General features: G+C 36.1%; 2 protein-coding genes across 2 annotated transcripts; both read left to right on the top strand.

The window, feature by feature from the left end:
- The first annotated feature begins 8,559 nt into the window (after positions 1-8,559).
- Positions 8,560-13,715, top strand: LOC134318696 (uncharacterized). Its single transcript, XM_062999632.1, has 6 exons — positions 8,560-8,605; positions 8,847-9,194; positions 10,568-10,891; positions 12,358-12,474; positions 13,020-13,054; positions 13,590-13,715. Exons 1-6 carry the CDS (start codon positions 8,560-8,562, stop codon positions 13,713-13,715), a joined length of 996 nt encoding a protein of 331 aa, XP_062855702.1.
- A 6,586-nt stretch (positions 13,716-20,301) lies between these two features.
- Positions 20,302-23,845, top strand: LOC134318695 (uncharacterized). Its single transcript, XM_062999631.1, has 6 exons — positions 20,302-20,347; positions 20,441-20,797; positions 22,407-22,742; positions 22,826-22,936; positions 23,477-23,511; positions 23,720-23,845. The coding sequence occupies exons 1-6, from the start codon at positions 20,302-20,304 to the stop codon at positions 23,843-23,845; spliced, it is 1,011 nt and encodes a 336-aa protein (XP_062855701.1).
- The last annotated feature ends 35 nt before the right edge of the window (positions 23,846-23,880 follow it).

Raw genomic sequence — 23,880 nt, 5'->3', positions numbered from 1 at the left:
GGAGGAGCGCAAAGTCTCGAATCCGCCAGCTCCGTGATGTCGTCATGGAGGAGTGGAAAAGCATTCCAGTGGCAACCTGTGAAGCTCTGGTAAACTCCATGCCCAGGAGAGTTAAGGCAGCTCTGGGAAATAATGGTGGCCACACAAAATATTGACACTTCAGGAACTTTCACTAAGGGGTGTACTCACTTTTGTTGCCGGTGGTTTAGACATTAATGGCTGTATATTGAGTTATTTTGAAGGAAGAATAAATTTACACTGTTATATAAGCTGCACACAGACTACTTTTCATTGTGTCAAAGTGTCATTTTGTCAGTGTTGTCCCATGAAAAGATATACTTAAATATCTGCAGAAATGTGAGGGGTGTACTCACTTTTGTGATACACTGTATGTGACAAATAAACCTTGATTTGATTTGAATAACAAGTAATCCCAAGATCTGTCTTTAGGTAATTTAGTTTAATGCAGCACCAATACCAATAAACCCTCAAGTTATAAAATCATTGTTTTAAACCATTACTTAACATAACAAAATCACAACCCCCAGTATGCTGTTAAGGTTTAATTTTAGCAGCGTAGAATTACATAAAGCACCTCTCCCACCACTGCTTAAATTAAAACTGACGTGTGGTGAGAGATAATTTTTTATCTGTTAAATAATAATAGATCTATAGGATCCCATTTACATGCTACAAAATACAAGCTAAATGTAATTTATTCAGGACTCACAAACTGTGCAAATAGTACAGAAGGTACATGAAAGCAAGATACAGTGCTGAATACATAATACACACACTAAATAAACATATTGGCATGGGAGGTACTAGACTAAAGGACATGTGATTTTGATCAGACTATTTACAATATTGCAGTTGTGTAAGTGGTCGTTAGATATTTTTATCTGTGCATGTTGGAAAAAAAAACCCTGACACCTTTAGACAAACAAAATAGCCTCATATCCTGTGGAAACTTTAAGAGGTGTGAACTTGAGGTGGTGTTCTGAGAAGCGCAACCTTGTGCGGTCAAAGTGGCCTGCAGAGACGAAGGTGTAAAAAAAAAAAAAAAAACGTCCATGTCAAAGCCTGTCACACATATGCACACACACACACACACACACACACACACACACACACACACACGCACACACACACACACACACACACACACACACACACACTCAAACTCAAAAGAAGCTTTATTGGCATGACAAATAAGGACATGGATATTGCCTCTCTCTCTCTCTCTCTCTCTCTCTCTCTCTCTCTCTCTCTCTCTCTCTCTCACACACACACACACACACACATTTACACCATATGGCCAAGGATACAGTCAAGCCGGAAAGTCTGCACACCCCTTTCACCTTCTCCACGTTTTGTTACGTTACAGACTCATTCTATAATAGGATGATAATAAACAGACTCATTACGTTTTTTTTTTGCCACACAATCGCCAATAATTACGAAGTGAAAACAGGGTTTAGAAAATATGCAATTTTATTTTACTGACAAAAATGGTTTATTTAGGGGTTACATATCTGTACACACCCCACCTGGCAGCAGTTACAGCTTCAAGGCATGGCACACTTGATTCTGGAAATTTTTGCCCATTCCTCTTGGCATATCCTTGCAAGCTCCGTCAGGTTGGATGGGGAGCGTTGGTACACAACCATTTTCAGCTCCTTCCACAGATGTTCGGTTGGATTCAGGTCTGGACTTTGGCTGGGCCACTCAAGGACATTCATAGACTTTCTCTGAAGCCACTCCTTTGTTCTCTTGGCTGTGTGCTTCGGGTCGTTGACATGTTGAAAGGTAAACCTTCACCCCAGTCTGAGGTCCAGAGCGCTCTGAAGCAGGTTTTCTTCAAGGATCTCTGTGTACTTAGCTGCATTCATCTTTCCCTCTACCAGGACTAGTCACCCTGGTCCCGCTACTGAAAAACATTCCCACATCATGATGCTGCCACCGCCATGCTTCACTGTAGGGATGGTTTTAGCCAGGTGATGAGCGACGCCTGGTTTTCTTCAGACGTGACGCTTGGTATTCAGGCCAAAAAGTTAAATTTTGGTTTCATCAGACCAGAGAATCTTGTTTCTCATGGTTTGAGAGTCCTCTAGGTGCCTTTTGACAAGGAGTGGCTTCTGTCTGGCCACTCTATCATAAAGGCGTGATTTGTGGAGTGCTGTTTGGATGGTTAATCTTCTGATAGGTTCTCCCATCTCCACAAGAATACACTGGAGCTCTGTCAGAGTGACCCTCGGGTTCCTGCTCATCTCTCTGGCCAAGACCCGGCCAGCTCTAAGAAGATTTTTGGTGGTCCCAAACTTCTTCCGTTTACAAATGATGGTGGCCACTGTGCTCTTTGGGACCTGTACAGCTACAGCAATTTTTCTGTAGCCTTTTCCAGATCTTTACCTTGACACAATCCTGTTTTTGAGGTCTTCATATAATTCCTTTCACCCCATGGCTTGGAGTGCTCTGATATGCACGATTAACTGTGGGACCTTATATAGGCAGGTGTTAGCAATCCTCAATCATGTCCAATCAATTGAATTTACCACAGGTGGACTCCAATTAAATTGTAGAAACATCTCAAGCAGTATCAGTGAAAACAAAATGCACCTCAGTAATACCTCTGTGAGAGCATTGACAGCATTACACAAGCATACACATAACATTCAGAGCACTCCAAGCCCCCAATATAACAGACTTACAAGAGATGGTAAGTTTCCAAGATGCACTGTAGTTATTTACATACCAGGTTCTTCTGCCCAATCGTGTCTGCCCGTCAACATCACATATTAATAATAATAATAATAATGATGATGGTCACTTGGGTGGCGCAGCAGCAAATTGTGCTAGCCAGCTACTGCTTGGATACAGGGTCTGAATTGGGGGCTATTGGCCAGTCCGGCATCCACAAACAGACACGATTGTCTCTGTCTGGGTGGGGGGCCTGTGATAAATTGGCATCCTCTCCGGGGTCTGTACTGCAGTTATTATTATTGTTATTATTTCTTTTTTATTTCTCGTGCATTATATATACAGTACATATATCCACACACACATATACACCGATCAGGCCTAATATTGTGTTGGTCCCCCTTCTGCTGCCAAAACAGCCCTGGCCCATCGAGGCATGGACTGAAGGTGTGCTGTGGTATCTGGCACCAAGATGTTAGCAGCAGATCCTTTAACTCCTGTAAGTTGCGAGGTGGGGCCTCCATGGATCGGACTTGTTTGTCCAGCACATCCCACAGATGCTCGATTGGATTGAGATCTGGGGAATTTGGACAACATCAAGTCAACACCTCAAACTCGTTGTTGTGCTCCTCAAACCATTCCTGAACCATTTTTGCTTTGTGGCAGGGTGCATTATCCTGCTGAATGAGGCCACAGCCATCAGGGAATACCGTTTCCATGAAAGGGTGTACATGGTCTGCAACAATGCTTAGGTAGGTGGTAGGTGTCAAAGTAACATCCACATTTCCCAGCAGAAAATTGTCCAAAGCATCACACTGCCTCCGCCGGCTTGCCCTGTTCCCCAGGTAAGCGACGCACACACACCCGGCCATCCACGTGATGTAAAAGAAAACGTGATTCATCAGACCAGGCCACCTTCTTCCATTACTCCGTGGTCCAGTTCCGATGCTCACGTGCCCATTGTTGGCGCTTTCGGTGGTGGACAGTGGTCAGCATGGGCACCCTGACTGGTCTGTGGCTATGCAGCCCCATGTTGTTGATCGGAGAGGCAAGTGTCAAGTGTTGTGATGGGTATCGCAGCAATGATGTGCCACATTGGAAGAGCTCACCCACCAGTAAAACAGTGGGCAAGCGCAACCATGACCTGCATCAACTCGGGTACAACAGCCATAGACCAACACGTGTGTCGCTGTTGACCACCTGTCATCGCAAGCAGTGCCTCGCATGGGCCAAGGTAATACATCAACGGACTTTGGACACATGGTATATGATTAACTGGAGTGATGAGTCCCATTTCCGGTTGACATGCCGATGGATGGGTCAGCATCTGGCAGGAACCACATAAAGGTGCATCTACTGATTGCAACGTTGAAGTGCTACATACTGGTGGTGGTGGTTTAATGGTCTGGGGAGCATTCTCTTGGTATGTCCTAGAACCATCATCATACATCAATCCTTGAATAGCGAACGCACCCATATCTTACTGATGTCTTTGCCGACAACAGCTCAGTTTTGCAACCAGTGCCCCAGGCTTTGTGCTGGGGGCTTGGATCACGCAGGAATGGTTGGAGAAACATGACAATTAATTCTCCACACTGCCTTCGCCCCCCAAACTTGTCTGACCTCAACCACATTGAACATGTTTGGGATATGCTGGAACGAGCTGTTAAATTTACTCCCACTCGCCTAGAAAATGTGCACCAACTAATGGAGCTGCTCCAGTGGGCATGGGTCGAGCTGCGTATGGAGGATGTTTGCCACCTTGTAGAGTCGGTTTCCCGATATCTGAACCAACCAGCCAGATGTTCCTAATCCAGTGATTGCTCAGTGAATAGTGCTTTTATTTGTTTATTTAATTATTCATTCATTATTCATTACTACTACTACTACTACTACTACTACTACTACTACTGGCAGCCCTAAGGTACATATAACTTTAAACAATAAAGATATTTTATATTTTTGTTTTTGCTTTACTTTAATGCATTGTACTTAACTGTGTATACTAAATTCCCCTTCTGCTTGTTGCACACCATCTTCCCAGGTAAGTGAGGCTAGCTTCCGTGGACACACGTGACTTGATTTTTAATGAGATCCTCAGCATGTAAAAGGACTACACAATTCATTTTGTAATCCTCCACCACCTCGACCACACAATAGATGTCACTGTTGCAGTGGCAAAAGTGTGAACACACACACACACACACACACACACACACACACAAATAAATAAATAAATTAATTAATTAATACATTTGAAGGAAAACAAGAATACACAATTGAATACATGATTGTTACACTTTGTACAGTTTGATTAATTAGAAATTAGACTCACTTGTCCCCACCGTGTCAGTGCTCACATGACTTTAATTAGCCTGTAAATGGTGGCTTTGATGTTTAGAAAAGCCAGTTTTATTCTCTGTTCATTGGTCACAGTGGCAAAGAAAATGGGCCTGTCTGAACATACCAGAAATGCTGTAATGTAACAGTCAAGAACCTTTAAGGACAAGGTCAAAGGAGAAAAACTGATGTGAGAACCCTATGACAGTTGGTTTGAAATAAGGCAAATAAACCACAATATCCAAAGAACTTTAGACTGAGCTGGAGTCAACCTGTACCTTACAGTGCAAAACAGGGTTCTATGGGTGAAGGCCAAGGAGGATCCCATGGCTTAAAGAAAGGCATACAAATTGACTGAACTTGCCGAATCGTACATGGACAAATCATAATCCTTATGAGAAAACATTCTATAAACAAATGAAACTTAACTAGAATGGAAATGCATAGCAACAGTAGGAAACATGACTGAGGACCCATAATGTTGTGTGGTTGTTTTGCTGCCACTGTGACTGGATGCCTTGAATGTGTTACAGGAACAATAAAATCAGAGAATTATCAGAGCATTTTAGAGCAAAATGTACTCCTAAATGTAAGAAAACTAGCTTTGAGCCAAACAACAATATAGCTGCTACTGTTGGATCAATCCATCTTAAAATCTGATCTGAAAACTGCTATTAAGAAAAGGAACCATACACACACTCATAAGCCTGAGAGAATGTCAGTGGAAGAAACTACCAGTAGACAGGGGCAATAAGTTCAGCGATGGCTAAAAAATTTTTGGAGGCTGCCATTGTTGCCAAAGGAAGTGCAACCAAGTATTAGGGAAGGGCATCTATGTAATATACTATGTCAAATGTATTTGGACATGTTATTCAAATAAAAGGAAGTTGGTAAACATTTAATAATAAACAATCAAGAGTCCAGTAATATTGACCACAACTGTATGTAAAGCAACACTTTACTGTGTGTGTGCATGTATGTTTGATGATATTTGTTGAGTTCTGTACACTCAACGAAAAACATAAACACACATTACAAGATGTTTTATGTGCAACATGTTTCTTGCTAGCTACCAGTACGGTAGCTGACACTTTGCTAGATTTGACTAGATTTACTTGAGACCCCCAGAAATGTAATGAAGCACTTACTGACAGAATGCACACAAACTGTGACAGAGAAAGCAACTTTTTTATTTTCACCAAATCAACCAATCACCTTCACAATGTCTAATGGGGATGAGGACATAAGACAGCTCTGGGACCTTGTGTGATACTGAGATTTTGGTGATGTGTTGCTGAAATTGCTACAAGCAGTACAATCACTTGCTGAGAATTCTTTGACATATATTATTATATTATTATATTATTATAATGCCACTAATTAACACTAATCACTAATCAGCAATGTCTTGTTTCTTTGGTTGGACCTTCCTTGTATCCAGATGTGTCAAGAGATAAGTTCTTAAGGTCAGCTAATCACATAGCCTGTCTACAAAGAAAACAGGTCCACCAGTACTCACAATACAAATCAATTAACCAGTCTGGGAGTAATTTTTGAGGTAAGTCATTTTTCCTACTCTACATTTTAGGTTTCCCCCACCTGCTTTACTTAACTACTTTAACCTCTGTAATTGTATACATTGTACAATTCTATAAACATTTAACGCATATATTGTTGTACATTTTACAGTAATACCTGTTATTCATATTACATTACACTCTTTTATACATCTTGCAGTAGGATCAGAGGATTTCCAGTTTGTCAACAAATGCGTGAGAAAATGATTAAAATGTTTACAAACAATGAACCTCAAAGAAATATTGGAAGGGATTTGCATATTTCTCCCTTTACAGTGCATAATATCATTAAAACCATTCAAGGAATCAGGAAGAATTTTAGTGCGTAAAGGCCAAGGGCACAAGCATAAGCTGAACACCTGTGATCTTCGATCCCTCAGACGGTACTGCATCAATAACCGCCACTCAACAATAGCTGATATAACCACATGGACAAAGGATTACTTTGGCAAAACTTTGTTAAGCACTACAGTACAGAGTTACATGCAAATACCACTTAAAACTTTACTGTGCAAAAAAGAAGCCTTATGTTAACCATGTCCAGAATGACGTTGACTTCTCTGGGCTCTGAGGCATCTAGGATGGACCATGACACAGTGGAAACATGTATTGTGGTCAGATGAATCAGCATTCCAGGGCTTTTTTTTTTTTTTTTTTTAAAAAAGGATGCTCTGGACCACAGACGAAAAGGACTATCCAGACTGTTATCAGCAATAAATCCAAAAGTCAGGGTCTGTTGTGGTATGAGGTCATTTTTGTTATTACACAATTTTTTAAGATGTAATCTACACAACTTTGAACAAATTTAATGAAATGTACCAATCACATTTGAAAATTCAAAAATCTCAAAAACCTTCAAAAACCTGTCTCAATAAAATCCACTGTCGCCTTGCACCAAGAAGAGACCATACATGAACATATGCTGGATGAGTAATGCAAATTATCAAAATGCAACTTTTAATCATATTTAGCATTCTAAATTTCAGATCTTTAAAGTTAAATTCATCTATATCATATTACATATTTTAAAATTAAAATAATTAAACACAACTTCCTAAGCAACATATTTTACAGGGAATTCTACCACAAAAAGCTGAAGTACATAAAATAATATCTAGATAAGACAGATCCATGTTGGAAACAAGTGCTGTTGAGAAATGAAACTCTGTGGCCTTATTTACAAAAGGTATGTGTAACGTAAAATATATTCATCCCCATGCTTGGCAAAGTGTCGTTTCCTAACAACATTTTTTTCTTTATAGTTGTGTGGCATCCAGTGATACAGGGAACATTGTTATAGGCAGATGGAGTAATGGACTTCACATAATATTAGCACATTTTTGAAGCCATGTGACCCATGTAGTTAAGAAACTAATGCAAGTCTTGAACAACAGAGCAGTGATTGAGAACAACATAAAATAAAAACTACCAGCATAAACTTATTTAAAAAAAGTTTTCAAATGGTCCTCACAGTTTGCTGATAATCTGTGGGTAGATCCTAAATATGCTTTTTAAGCAAGTTTGTCCAACAATAAATCGCAACTCATGTGTATTGTACAGGAATATTTTAGAAGTGGGTAAAAAACTCTGGCAGCTATTTGTATCTAGGCATTTTTCATAGTCAAAGGGAGTGTAACTCATTTAGTAAGATGTCAGAACAGTTGCAATGATTGTGTACCTGTGCACTGACATTTGCAAAACAATCTATTGACAAATAAATCAAAAGTGCTGGAGAAAATGTGTGTTAGAGAAGTTTGTTTTATATAAATTGAGATTATTTACCTTTAGTCATCCATTACCACTTTCATTGCCATGACTTTTTGGGAGGAAAAAATACACAGGAAGTCTGTGATGTCAGTGGTTCACATCAGACATTACTAAATAATGTCAGTTGTGCTCAGTTTGATCATTGGTCGCTTAACAAGAGGACCTCAGACTCAATATGTTGATGCTGATGTGGATTACAGTGGTGCTTTTTTACAAAACTGGTAAGTTTGTATGTTTCTAATTATATTAGTTTATCATTATGATATAAAACTAATAACAATTAATGTGATTGTGTTGTTTATTTAAACTGTATTTACAAAACTATCTTAATGTGGACTTATATTTTAATAGAAACATGTTAATAAAAAAGATGTACATCAATCTAATGCAAATACTAGATAACTACATTATTTATTATATTTAGTATGATTCAACATTATCTTGTTCTTTTTCTCTAAACAGTAGATCCAGCACAGACAAATGCTGTTAATCAGCCAGACTCAGTGATCACTGCTACTGTTGGTGATAATGTTACTCTGCTTTGCTTTCTGCTGAATAAGGATCGCACTGATCCCATCGTTTGGTACAAGCAAACAGCAGGACAAGAACTTTCTTTAATTGCCACAGTTCAAAATGATCCCAGCTATGAAAAAGATTTTAAATCTTCCAGGTTCAATATAACAAAAAAAGAAAAAGAGAGCTGCCATTTAAGTATTGCCAATGTTAAAATATCAGATGAAGCCAATTATTACTGTGGCTCTATTAACTATTTGACATATTTTGGAAAAGGAACATTTTTATCAGTGAGAGGTAAGCACTAATTCAATTATTTTATTAATATTTTGTTTTTCTATATCATTAAGTCAATTTAAAGCATGAATAGATAAACCTGATATACAGTAGTACATTGCATTATAAAATTGTCACCAAATACACTTTTTTAAATCTTGCTCTTATGCTCTATATTGTTAAACCCTCAAATTTATTACACATAAAAACTCCATACCGCTTAATCTGTTTTGGTGTTCGTAGAAAAATGTTGTACAAAATTAATTCGCAGACAAAAAAAAAGTATGTTGATGTCTAAACATTTCTGGGCATATAACAGCACCACCATAACTTTGAAATAACTTTGAACTGATTTTAATGGTAAGAAATAGAAATGTATGCATAAATATAGGGCTTAATATGTACAACCATATATATTTACATTTCTGATTAACATTCTCCCGGTCACCCAGGCACTTCCACAGCATCATACTACCACCAACATGTTTGACTGCTGGTATGATGTTCTTATTGTAAAAGTGTTTGCTTTACATTAGACATGTCTTTCAAAATGTCACACTTTTGACTCATCATTCACAGAACATTATCACAAATTGTGATAATTTTATTATGGAAGCAGAAAGCCATACATGAACCCTATGCAGACATGCCAACAAGTTCTCTGGGCCTAAACTCATATTAGACAGACTAAAAGACAGAGGAAACATGTGCTGTATTCAGATGAGTACATGATTTAGCTTGTTTCAGAAAAAAAGAAAGTTATCTGTGCAATAGACAAAAAGAGCCATCCAGAGTTATCAGCAAACGATGTAAAAGCCAACATTTTTCATGATATGGTGGTGCATTAGTGCCCACAGCATGGACTTGCCAATGTTTGAAAGTACTATTGATGCAGAGGGGTATATTAGGATTTTAAAGAGATATGCTGCCATCAAGGTGAATGATTTTAACAACAATCATTATTTTAACAAGACAATGCCAGGCCTTATTTTTTGTGCTCTACAGCAGTAAATAGGAGAGTTGTCTAGGCAAATGTAAGACAAGCCTTTAGGTTCCTTTTGGGTGTTAGTGATTTTTAATAGTAAATGGATAATGTTTTAGTCCGTCTGTAAAACAACTCTTGGGAAAATTTGCCACTGCTCCTACAAATGAAGACAGCAACTTCAAAAATGCTTTGTAATTCTGTCTAGGCTGTTTTATTTTCCGATAATATACTATAAATAATTTTTTTTTCTAAATTATAACTTTTTTCTATATTTTAATGACTTACTGTATGTTAATGACTGCATGTTTAGTATAGATTTAGGTATAGACAATATAGATGAGTATAAATTTTTTAGGTTGAAAAAATTAAAACATAAACAAAGATCTTACTTTTTTATTTTATTGACTAGATGTGCATGAGTTAAAAGTCTCAGTATCTCAGAATGCTGTAACTGCTGGAGAGTTGGTAAATCTGCAATGTTCGGTTATTTCTGAGAGCAGAACATCAGAACTTCGAGTGCTCTGGTTCAGATCTGCTGCACCACAATCACGTCCTCAAATCATTTACACTAATCACAACAGCAGCGACCAGTGTAAGAACAGCTCTTCTACATACACCTGTGTGTACAACTTCTCCAAGAACATCCTCACCCTCAGTGATACTGGTACCTACTACTGTGCTGCGGTCATGTGTGGAAAAATGATTATTGGGAATGGAACAACAGTACAGCTGGGTAAAAACAGATTCATTTATAAACATTTGACTAAGCAGTGTTTGATTATTTTTGTGCATTGAGTAATTAAGGAAATGTTTTGTATGTTTTTAAATTAGAATGTTTGCACCAAACCAATCTTTCAGACTTGCTCTAATTTTCCCCAGTTATCCAGAATTTCTGGGTGGTGATGGACCAACTGCAAACTATATATGAGTGAATAAATAAATAGAGTAAATTATATTGTTTAAGCTGGGAGCCAATAAACCAAAATTAAAAACAAAAAAATACAAAAACAAAAGTTAGAATTTACAAACCTCATTTCCTTAAATGTAAAAAAATAAAAAGAAATATGTGTTTATTATCATGAACCTTTATTTACTTGACAAATACTAAGAAATAACAGATTTTTTAGCTGAAGAACTTGACTATATTTTGTAAGTAAAAACAAATTCTGGATTTGATGCCTGCAAGACACTTTAAGATATGGGGGGAAATAGTGAAAGGTATAGAATATTGAAGTATATCATAGAATAGAATCATAGAATATATCATAGAAGTATCAATATCATAGAATATTAAAGTTTCCAGAGACATCTAGTCTTGTAGAGATTATTACACAAAGCCATACATGAATTAGTGCAGAAATGCCACCAAGTTCTCTGGCACAAAATTATCTAAGACAGAGGAAACATGTTCTGTGGTCAGATGAGTCCATGATTTAGCTTGTTTTAGGAAAAAACGTGTGCAGCAGATGAAAAGAATCATATAGAGTGTTATCATACCAGAACCATATAGAGTGTTATCAGCAAAAGATGCAAAAGCCAACATCTGTTTGGGGTGCATTAATGCCCACAGTATGGGTAACTAAGTGTGAAGGTACCATTAATACCACTGAAAGTGTGTATTGGCATTTAATACATTTTATTGGGATAAATACAAGTTAAGCAATTAAAGGTTAAGGTCCTTGATCAGGGGTCCAACATTATCAACTTGGCAGTGGTGGTGGAATCTGAATTGACAACTGTCTAATTACTAGTCTAGTACTTTAACCACTGAGCTACCACTGACAATGGTGACCCTCAGACTGTTGAGCAGCTTAAGGTTTAGTATCAAGCAAGAACAATTAGTGTCATCAGTTCCCAAACCATTAAAAACTGTACAGTATTTAATTAGGAGTGGCAATCTAGCACAGTTTCCACCCTGGAAACATGGAGAAATTTTTTATATTTATAAAATATAATTTTGTTGGTCCGAAATCTTTTTGCTTTTGGTAGTTAAATGAAGGTTCAAGAGAATGAACAAATAACAGATTATTGCATTTATGTTATGTCCCAACTTTTCTGCACTTGAGGTTTGTAAAATACATTCAGATAGTCCATATATATTTGTAAAATATTAATTCATTTTATATATAATTTATATATTATTTATATTTTAAATTCTGTCCACACACACATTAATAGTAAAAACTAATCTTCCCACAGAAAAATCGGTTGATCCCTTAATGATCTGCCTTGCTGTAGCACTGGGAGTATGTGTATGTGTGATTGCTGTTCAAGTTGTTTTAAACTGTAAAAGAAGAAACTATGAACAATGCAGGGGTAAGTTCACACTGGGGACAAGTAGCTTAATATACTGGATTACACTCCATTTCAGTTTACTCTTAAAGCAACTACTATTGAGTGGGGTGTTTTACTATATACATGAGACACAGATTATTTGTTCCATTCCAAGGCTACTTATTAGCTCAGTTGTATCCTGGGTGCTTTTATTTAGAGATGTCTTGCTTCTTTACATTTTTTTTTTGCAAAATTTTCCTTAAAAATTTGACACATCGATGTGTGGTGCATAGCTTTTGTGCTCCATGTTAAGACATTTTAATGGCAGCTACTATTGTATTTTATGTTGATTGTTTAAATAATGTGTGAGTTCTGATGATGGCTTGAAGATGTGTTTATTTTTAATGTTTATATATTTTTTTAAATACCTGTAAGAAAACATAGGCTAGGATAAATGTACATGCACACTATTTTCTTAAAAACTAAACAAACTGTTTCTAAACCTAAATAGGAGAAAAATAAAATAAAACTCAACATAGACTAAATGTATCCTGATTAAATAGTTAAAGTGTTTTATCTTTCTACAGAAACAATAACTGTGACAGAGAAGACATCTGATCAGGTAAACTGCATTTTTTGTTTTTGAACAATTGCATTAACAGGCCCTGAAATACTTAATAATTACAATAAAAAGGACCAATTTGTGATTGCACTGCATCTCATCAATATGCATTTAATTCCCTTTTATATATTTCTTCACCCTTGTTTTTGGGTGGTCACAGTTACCCTAAACCTTTGGGCCCTTGAGCAAGGCCCTTATTTCATGCCACAATACTTCAGCCATAGTGCATAACACAACAGAATGTGCATCAAACCAGTACTTGCCCTTTGATTGCATTATTCAACATCTTGAATTTCTTATATATAATTAAGAAATATATATAATTAAGTAATATATAAATAAGAAATTCAAATTTCCTTAATACACAAATTCTAAAAATGCCACGGTAGTAAATCATTTTACATTTTGTAAAATGGGTATTATGAAGTTAAAATGTTTTAATAACAAACTGCTAATAAATAAATTTGTGCTTTAATGTAATATTTTACACAGTTGTCATGTCATTGATGTTGAATGTTTATGTTCATTTTCACAGGGTCACAATGCTGCGGGGCTGAATTATGCTGCTTTACATTTTAGTAAAGCAAAAAACAAAAGTCAAAGAGTAAATCAACAGAAAGATACTGTGTATTCTGAAGTTAAACATTCCACTACTCCTTAAATATTATCTGAAAGCTGCTGTGTATATTATAAAAAAGAATTGGTTTTAATATTTTGAAGTAAAGATTTGCCAAATGTCATGAGGTATAATATCAATTGAATGTAAAGTAAGCTTTTCCAAACAGGCCTGTCATAATTTCATCTAATGTCTGTTTTACCACCACCTTTTCCTGGTCATGGTTGCGGTAGGTTCCATTTACAACCCCTGGCAAAAATTATGGAATCACCACTCTTGGAAGATGTTCTTTCAATTGTTTAATTTTGTAGAAAAAAAATAAATCACAGACATGCCACAAAACTATCATTTCTCAAACTGTCAACCCTCTGGCATTAAGAAACAATAAAAAAAGAAACAAATATAGTAGTTGCGGTCAGACACAATTGCTTTTTTTTAGATCAAGTAGAGGAAAAAAATATGGAATCACTCAAATCTGAGGAAAAAATTATGGAATCATTAGAAAACACTGCACCATTATTACTTTGTTGCACCACCTCTGGCTTTTATAATGGTTTAAACTCTCTGAGGCATGGAGTTAACTAATGACAAACAGTATTCTTCATCAATCTGCCTTCAACTGTCTCTTGCTGTTGCCAGATCAGCTTTGCAGGTTGGAACCTTGTCATTGACCATTTTCTTCAATTTCCACCAGAGATTTTCAAATGGATTGAGATCCGGACTATTTGCAGGCCATGGCATTGACAATATATGTTTTCTTGAAGGAAAGTTTTCACGTCCTTTGCCCTATGGCAAGATGCATTATCATCTTGAAAAATGAAGTCATCATCACCAAACATCCTTTCAACTGATGGAATAAGAAAAGCGCCCAAAATTTCAATGTGGACTTTGGCATTTATTGAAGACCATCTCCCCTGTGCCTTTACCCGACATGCAGGCCCATATCATCAACAACTGTGGAAATTAACATGTTTTCTTTAGGCAGTTATCTTCATAAATTTCATTGGACAGACACCAAACAAAAGTTCCAGCATCATCACCTTGCCCAATGCAGATTCGCGATTCATCACTGAAGATCACTTTTATCCAGTCACCCACAGTCCACGATTGCTTTTCTTTAGCCTACTTTAACCTTGTTCTTTTCTTTTTAGGTGTTAATGATGGCTTTTGTTTGGCTTCTCTGTATGTAAATCCCATTTCTTTTAGGTGATTTCTTACAGTTCAGTCACAGACATTGACTCCACTTTCCGGCCACTTGTTTCTCATTTGTTTTGTTGTGCATTTTCTGTTTTCAAGACATATTGCTTTAAGTTTTCTATCTTGATGCTTTGATGTCTTACTTGGTCTACCAGTATGCTTCCCTTTTACAACCTTCCCATTTTGTTTGTACTTGGTCCAGATTTTAAACACATCTTACTGGGAACAACCAACATCTTTTGCGACATTCCACAATGATTTATCTTCTTGAAGGAGTTTTATAATCCTCTCATTTGTTTCAACTGACATATCTTGTGTTGGAACCATGATTCATGACAATCTGCTTTGTGCAACAGCTCTCCGAGGTGTAAGCACTCTTTTTAAACTGAAAAATAATTAGCAAATCTAATCTGCTGCAGATGTTTTGTTTTTAAACTGCAAATTACAGAGTGATTTCATAATTTTTTCCTCAGATTTGAGTGATTCCATATTTTTTTCCTCTACTTGATCTAAAAAAAGCAATTGTGACTGACCACAACTATTATATTTGTTTCTTTTTTTATTGTTTCTTAATGCCAGAAGGTTGACATTTTGAAAAATGATAGTTTTGTGGCATGTCTGTGATTTATTTTTTTTCTACAAAATTAAACAATTGACAGAACATCTTCCAAGAGTGGTGATTCCATAATTTTTGCCAGGGGTTGTATATGCTGAAAGGCAGGAAAGTGGTTGCAGGTCCATTACAGGGCATACACACACAAAGCAATTTTCAGTAGCTTCAGTTGGCCTGACTACATGTTATTGGACTTGTGGGAGGAAACCAGTGCACCCAGAGACACAGACACAGAGAGAACCTGCAAAACTCCACACAGAAAGGACCCTGGCCATTTGGCCGGGGAATCGAGCCCATGCCCTTCTTCCTGGGAAACACCATGTCTCCTTGAATGTGATTTTAACAAATATTACTATTTAGCCTTTTTTCTGATGACTTTTAAAAAGTTAAATGAATAATATAAATTAATTAGCTCATAGCTCACTTTGTGTTTAGACACTAGATTTGTACTGAAAGCTGAATAACTTTCAAGTTATGAGATTCATGTACATAATGTATCAAATAAACTAACATCTATTTCATGTATTATGCTGTAACTGCTTCATCCTGATTATACAGTGGTGCTTAAAAGTTTGTGAACCCTTTAGAATTTTCTATATTTCTGCATAAATATGACCTAAAACATCATCAGATTTTCATACAAGTTTTAAAAGTAGATAAAGAGAACCCAGTTAAACAAATGAGACAAAAATATTATACTTGGTCATTTATTTATTGAGGAAAATGATCCAATATTACATATTTGTGAGTTGCAAAAGGAGTGGAGTTTACAAATGGAGGAAATTCAAGACCATTGTTACCCTCCCCAGGAGTGGTCGACCAACAAAGATCACTCCAAGAGCAAGGCGTGTAATAGTTGGCGAGGTCACAAAGGACTCGAGGGTAACTTTTAAGCAACTGAAGGCCTCTCTCACATTGGCTAATGTCAATGTTCATGAGTCCACCATCAGGAGAACACTGAACAACAATGGTGTGCATGGCAGGGTTGCAAGGAGAAAGCCACTGCTCTCCAAAAAGAACATTGCTGCCTGTCTGCAGTTTGCTACAGATCACGTGGACAAGCCAGAAGGCTACTAGAAGAATGTTTTGTGGATGGATGAGACCAAAATAGAACTTTTTGGTTTAAATGAAAAGCGTTATGTTTGGAGAAAGGAAAACACTGCATTCCAGCATAAGAACCTTATCCCATCTGTGAAACATGGTGGTGGTAGTATCATGGTTTGGGCCTGTTTTGCTGCATCTGGACCAGGACGGCTTGCCATCATTGACGGAACAATGAATTCTGAATTATATCAGAGAATTCTTAAGGAAAATGTTAGGACATCTGTCCATGAACTGAATCTCAAGAGACGGTGGGTCATGCAGCAAGACAACAACCCTAAGCACACAAGTCGTTCTACAAAGAATGGTTAAAGAAGAATAAAGTTAATGTTTTGGAATGGCCAAGTCAAAGTCCTGACCTTAATCCAATCAAAATGTTGTGGAAGGACCTGTATATATATTTGCGCTTCAGAGTGTGTTTATTCTTATTCTTATTCTATTTTATATTCTTTTATTCTAGGTTTATTGTTAATTAATGTTTAATGTTGCACCATGGGTCAGAGAGTAACGCAATTTCAATCCTCTGTATGTCCTGTACATATTGCACTTTTGACAATAAAGCAACTTTGACTTTTTGACTTTTTTTTAAGCGAGCAGTTAATGTGAGGAAACCCACCAACATCGCAGAGTTGAAGCTGTTCTGTACAGAGGAATGGTCTAAAATTCCTCCAAGCCGGTGTGCAGGACTGATCAACAGTTACCAGAAACGTTTAGTTGCAGTTATTGCTGCAAAGGGGGGTCACACCAGATACTGAAACCAAAGGTTCACATACTTTTGCCACTCACAAATATGTAATATTGGATCATTTTCCTCAATAAATAAATGACCAAGTACAATATTTTTGTCTCATTTGTTTAACTGGGTTCTCTTTATCTACTTTTAGTACTTTAGTAATCTGATGATGTTTTAGGTCATATTTATGCAGAAATATAGAAAATTCTAAATGCATTCTAGACAAAGCTACAATAAATACACACATTTACTTAAACTTACATGAAAGGGGAGTTCAGATCAGCCAATCTACCTTCTGTATGTTTTGTGTGTGGGGGGTGGGGGTGCAAACCAGAGTACCTAGGAACATGGGAGGACCATGCAAGTCTTTTTACAGTCAACTGAGGTAAGGAAACCCAGGTTCCCAGGGCCCATGCTATTGTGCGGCATCCACTCTAACGCAAGCATCACTGTATAGTGTTATAAATGTCAAAACATGTTCTGTAAATATGTGAAAAGCACTTAATAAAATCAGTTCAGTTGAAATATCAAACCTAACAACAGGTAGAGTACAATCCTGGACAAGAACATTTAAATGCTATAAATAAAGAAGCTAATGCATCTTTACTGATTTGTAGATTAAAGCAGTGTCAACTGGACAACAACTTATGTGACTTTTTATATTTAATGTAGTCAGTTTAAAAAAAATTTTGTTAAAACAACAAGGATTATTATGGGTGATTAATACATAATTTTAGGAATTATACAGTAGTTTTAGATCCTCCTAGAATATAATACTCTTGTAATCTAAAAAGAAGAACACACAGTTATGGTCAACATTCCTGGCACCTTTGATTATTGAACTGAGTATTGATGATTGACAGTGAATATCTTTAGAAATAAGTGGATATGTATAAATTTTGTATCAGGGCTGGCCTGTTTAAAGCAGTCCATTTTTCCTTCTTAACCATTCTTGTGTACTTTTGAATTTGAGCTTCACAGCTTAATCAACATATCCTACTGAAGTCTATTAAGGTCAAAACTAACATGGGGTTTATAGTAGATGGCCGGCGTTCTGCCATCAAACATAGAGCCCTTGCCTAGTTTTGTTCAGTGTGCTGCATATAATATGAGTTAAAAACATCACTCCAGATGTCTCCAGCTCAGCCTGAAGGTCAGTGGATGTTGTAAATGATTTCTGTGGCACATTTCTGACCACCTTGTGCTTGGAATCATTTTTGGCCATTTTAAGATGAGCCTTTATGTTGCATTTGATAGGCAGTGTTATTCTCTGCATCTTTTTAATAGATTACATTATTATTACATTTTTAATGTATTACATTATTTATTTTCAGTTGCTTTTTAATGGTGGAATAACAAACACTGACCTTATCTAAGGTGGACAAGGCCTGCATCTATTTCCTCATCCAAGTGTTCTTCTGTGATTTTCTGAAGTTCTGGATGGGTCGCTCTTGGAGGAACTTTGGTAGGGTGGCCACTTTTATTTGGACTGTTTATAGTATTCTTCAGTCAAAGATAATGGCTTATACTGTGGTTTGCTGTAGTCCCAGCCATGCAGCTAAAAGACAATTGTACTAAATACAAAATGCAAAAAGCATGGGAGTGATGTGGTCCTAACAGACCTAGCTGTGGCATTTCTTACATATGGCAACCTAATGAGGTTTAATAGGGAGCTGAGATAGAACATTACAGTAGTCTAACACAGCCTTAACTTTTTTATTTCTTAGCACAGATACATACATATGTACCTTACCCTACTACAAGCTTACTGCTATACAAGCTGTAGTAACTTGTAGTTTCTTATGATAAATTAGAAGGTATAGCAATGCAGTCAAATGCAATTTTAGAACTTTCTACATCACCTGACCTGTACTGTACACTACTGGTAAAAAAGGCCAAAATTGCAATAATCTCAATAATATCACTTCAGTTTATCCAATGCATGATTCTCTACTTTTGTTTAGTTCGATTACTTTTATATTTTCATTTTATTCCATTTTTATTACTTAAATGTTGTTATTGTACTGTCTATTTATGTTTAAATAAATGTCTATGTCTATATTATATACCTCTTTCTATATTATTTTACCACATCTAAATATGTTTACACCTGCACCAAGAGAAATTCCTTGTACACCGGATACTTGGTAAATAAATAAAGATCTAAGATGACTTTAAATGTATGCTTTGAGTCATTGTCCTACTAGAACATCCAACTGTGTTGGATTTTATTTAGATGTAATCCTCTCCTTTATATCTTTATCAACTTTCTGCAATGCACAGTGCTCAAATAGTGCAGTGATCCATTATGCTAACCCACCACCACTGAAATCTGGGTTTCAATCTTAGCAGTGTTATCGGCTGGTCAGGTGTCTACACATAGATATGACGGGCTATGTTAGGGTGGTCAAAGCCCTGGGATAGATTGGCTACCCGCTCATGGTATTTAAACCCTGCACACAGTGTTTCCTGGTGGACCCTGACCAGAAAAAACAATTGATGAAAATGAAATCATGAATTGAATGATTCTCCTAATAAATATACACAAATGTCTCAGTCAAGAGTTTTTTTTCCTTTTATTTCGTGATCTGCAACAAACTTTATTTAAGCTTTAAGATTTTGGCGCATTAACTTTTTTATTATTATTTTTAGTTAGTGTTCCAGTAATTTGGTCACAGGAAAATAACAGCTGCAATTATCATTAAAGCTTTAAGATTTCCATGACATACATGTTCCTGCAAGTGAATGTTAACTGTTGATCTTAGCTGTAACTTACAGATGTTTCTTATTTTTAACATCATCAAAAGAAATGACAAAGAAAGTATACATTTTGTTCTAAAAAAGATCTGAAAAAAGAAAGAGTGAGGATGCCTCAGTACTGCAAACAAAAATCTGAGGGCTGAGCCCAAAATGTATTTAGCTCTTAGAAACGCCCCAGTGCTCATTTTTAAACATGTGACTAACTGTACAAAGAGCTCAAAGTAATGATGGCAGTGCTGATGTGGACAGTGCTGGTGCTTTTAACTGAGATTGGTGAGTGGCAATTTTTATACATTGTTTATACATTACATATATTTATATATTTAATGACACTAGGGCTAACAAGGTTTATCTGACCCTTAACAGTGAATACTGAACACCACACAAACAAAGTCAATCAACCGGACCGACTGATCACTGCTACTTCTGGTGCAAATGTGACTCTCCATTGCTTTTTGATGGAACAGGAAACTTCTGACCCTGTGGTTTGGTACAAGCAAATAGTGGGACATGAGCCTCATGTTATGGCAACAGTTCAGAAAGTATTACAGGATCCCATTTATGAAGAGGAATTCAAATCATCACGGTTTACCATTGAAAAAGGAGAAAAAATCTGCCATCTGAAAATTGCCAATATCGTACCATCAGATGAAGCCATTTATTATTGTGGCTTAAAAACGTTTACAATAGCGTTTGGTAAAGGAACATTTTTATCTGTGAAAGGTAAGAATTCCTTTATGGTTTTATTATTTTTATTTGTAACATAATTTATTTTTAGCACAGTGTTTCAATATTTTAACCACTATGTTTATTAATATATAAAATGCGTTTTAAAACTGTGACATTTATTATTTTGGAAATTATCCAAAGTGACTTTGGACAATTGTGGCCTAAGACAATCCATGTAGTTGAGGTTTAAGGAACTTGTTTAAGGCTTAACAGTAGAAACATGGCAGTGTAGAGCTAGAATCAGCAACCTTTTATAAATTCTGGTCTTATTCTTAACAGCTAAACTATTACTGCTGTAGGCAATAGGTGGATTGGCTTCTCTAAATTGCCACTAAGTGTAAGAAAGTGAGTAAATGGATCTGTGTGTAAATATGTAAATTCATTCATTAATGCCTTGTGGCCGATGTTTGTGGACAGGTTCCAGGCTCCACTGTAACTTTTTGTAGGCTTTAAATTGACGCACACTTCACTTTTGATGAACTGATGTTAATTTACACATTAGACTACAATAACTAATAACCAATAAGAATGCAATACTTGTCTGTACATTTCTAAATAAGTTAGGGTGTTCTGCAAAATGCAACAGAACTTGCAGATCTTTCCTGAATCTTTTAATATTATAATAATAATGTTATGAACAGTTGATGGTGATTATTTGCACTCTTGCATTGAGGAATGTTCTTTTTTTACTTATTGGCACAAATTTGTGAGACATGGTTTATCATTGCTTGTAAAGACTAATCTTTTGGTGGATTCTCCTTTTATACCCAATCATGATTTTCTTACCTGTTACCAATTCACTGTAACTTAAATATTCTATAAATGTTTTACTCTTATTTTGCCTTCGTCACAACTTTTTGGAGTGTGTTGCAGGCATCAAATTGTAAATGCACTTCAGTTTACAAATTACAATGAAGTTAATCAGTAAAAACAGTGATATCTTTTCTTTTTTCAATAAAAGAGAATTAGCACATCACAGATTTATCTTTTTATTGCGTTTTGCAAAACATCCTAACATTTGAAAATGGTTGTGTATTTAAAAGGATTATTCCATATTGTTTTATATTTAACAATTTTGTGTGTAGTAAGCAATTATGTTGGTATGTTTTTGTGTTAAACAGTGTGCTGTTAACATTTATATTCATATTCAACAAATAAAACTAATAACTAATATTTTTTTCCAGTCTTTGAACAACTTTTCTGTAAAAACTCAATTGACTCATTGAGCCTAACTTAATTTATTGGACAGGTTGATAATTTAAACTAGTACTCAGCTGAGCTTTGTCTAACTTTGTGTTACTACCTAAAAACCACCGGTTTCTGTAAAAAGCTTAGTTAGAATCTTAAAATGAAAGTAACTGATTCCTAAAATGTAGGTAACCGCTATTAAACTATACAAACAGCATTAATGCTTTCAGCAATGCTTATCAGAAAAAAGCCTTAATACATCTGAAACATCACCCTGATATTTTAGCTCTATTTTTACTTTTTAGATTATTCTGCAGTAGCTTTAACAGCAATGAAAATCTGTGGGCTACAAGGTACTTTTCTGATTCTGATTATTCAAACATAATAAAATGTGATACTGTATTATCCTTAACAGGTAATGCAGATGTGGAGGTCTCGGTGCTACAGAATGCCATGTTGGACTCAGTTGCTGCAGGAGAATCAGTAAACCTGCAGTGCAATGTTTTGTCTGAGAGCAGAACAGCAGAACCTCAAGTGCTCTGGTTCAGATCTGCTGCACCACAATCCCTTCCTCAAATCATTTACACTCATCACAACAGCAGCCATCAGTGTAAGAATAGCTCTTCTACATACACCTGTGTGTACAACTTCTCCAAGAGCATCCTCACCATCAGTGATACTGGTACCTACTACTGTGCTGTGTTCATGTGTGGGAAGATAATTTTTGGCAATGGAACAACTGTACATTTAAGTAAGAACAAATTCCTTTATATTTAATATTTATGTATTATTTAAAAGTATTAACTAGGCTATTTTTTATATGTTTTTCTACAGAAGAATCGGTGGACCCTGTTGTGATCTGCCTTGCATTAGCTGTGGCGGTGTGTGTTATTGTGATCGCTGTTCAAGCTGTAAGGGCTAAAAAAAAAGTTAAACAGTGCCAAGGTGAGTTTACATTACATTACTATATTGTACCAAAAAAAAAAGATACAAGTAAACAAAAATGCAGCTTTTTAATAATCATTTAATTTACTGACGATTTGAAGATTTATTGAATAAAACCTATATCACTCATGTAAAAAAGTATTTGCCAGTCTAAACGGTTTTATCTTCCTGGCAGTAACAATTGCAATCGAATGTTCAAACCTTTGCAGTAACTTTTGATGATTTTTGTATTGCTGTGGAGAAATTTTGGGCCACTTTTCTATGCATAATTGTTTTAATTCGGCTCCACTGGAGGGGTTTTGAGCATGAACTGTGTGTTTAGGGTCTTGCCACAGCATCTCAATGGGATTCAAGTCAGGATCACAAAACCTTATAATTTTCTTTCGAGCTATATACTGGACTTGCTTGTGTGCTTTGTACCATTGTCTTGCTGCATAAACCAGGTGCAATTCTAGAAAGGCTTAAAATATGAAGTAAAATTTGACCAAAGTAAAAAAAAGTGCATCCTGATGATAGTTAAAGTCTTTTATCTCTCTACAGAAACAATAACTGTGATAGAGAAGACATCTGATCAGGTAAGTTACATTTTTAATTATACATGTTTTGAACAGCTAATACACAAATTATAAGTGCCATGGTAGTAAATTGTTTTACATTTTGTAAAATTGGTATTATGAAGTTAAAATGTTTTAATAACAAACTGCTTATAAATTTGTGCTTTAATTTAATATTTCACACAGTTGTCATGTCATTGATGTTGAATGTTTTTGTTCATTTCCACAGGGTCACAATGCTGCGGGGCTGAATTACGCAGCTTTACATTTTAGTAAAGCTAAAAACAAAAGTCAAAGAGTAAATCAACGGAAAGATACTGTGTATTCTGAAGTTATATATTCCACTACTCCTTAAATATTATCTGAAAGCTGCTGTGTATATTATAAAAG

Source organism: Trichomycterus rosablanca, chromosome 8 (genome assembly GCF_030014385.1).
Source record: "Trichomycterus rosablanca isolate fTriRos1 chromosome 8, fTriRos1.hap1, whole genome shotgun sequence".
NCBI classification, from domain to species: Eukaryota; Metazoa; Chordata; class Actinopteri; order Siluriformes; family Trichomycteridae; genus Trichomycterus; species Trichomycterus rosablanca.
This window is presented reverse-complemented; position numbering and strand designations above follow the sequence as displayed.

Bases quoted from the DNA above. Each gene is read 5' to 3' on its own strand.
- LOC134318695 (XM_062999631.1), top strand. From the start codon at position 20,302: ATGGCAGTGCTGATGTGGACAGTGCTGGTGCTTTTAACTGAGATTG. The intron at 22,743-22,825 runs GTAAGAACAAAT...GTTTTTCTACAG, and splicing joins TGGAACAACTGTACATTTAA to AAGAATCGGTGGACCCTGTT. The intron at 22,937-23,476 runs GTGAGTTTACAT...ATCTCTCTACAG, and splicing joins AAAAGTTAAACAGTGCCAAG to AAACAATAACTGTGATAGAG.
- LOC134318696 (XM_062999632.1), top strand. From the start codon at position 8,560: ATGTTGATGCTGATGTGGATTACAGTGGTGCTTTTTTACAAAACTG. The intron at 9,195-10,567 runs GTAAGCACTAAT...TTTATTGACTAG, and splicing joins AACATTTTTATCAGTGAGAG to ATGTGCATGAGTTAAAAGTC. The intron at 12,475-13,019 runs GTAAGTTCACAC...ATCTTTCTACAG, and splicing joins AAACTATGAACAATGCAGGG to AAACAATAACTGTGACAGAG.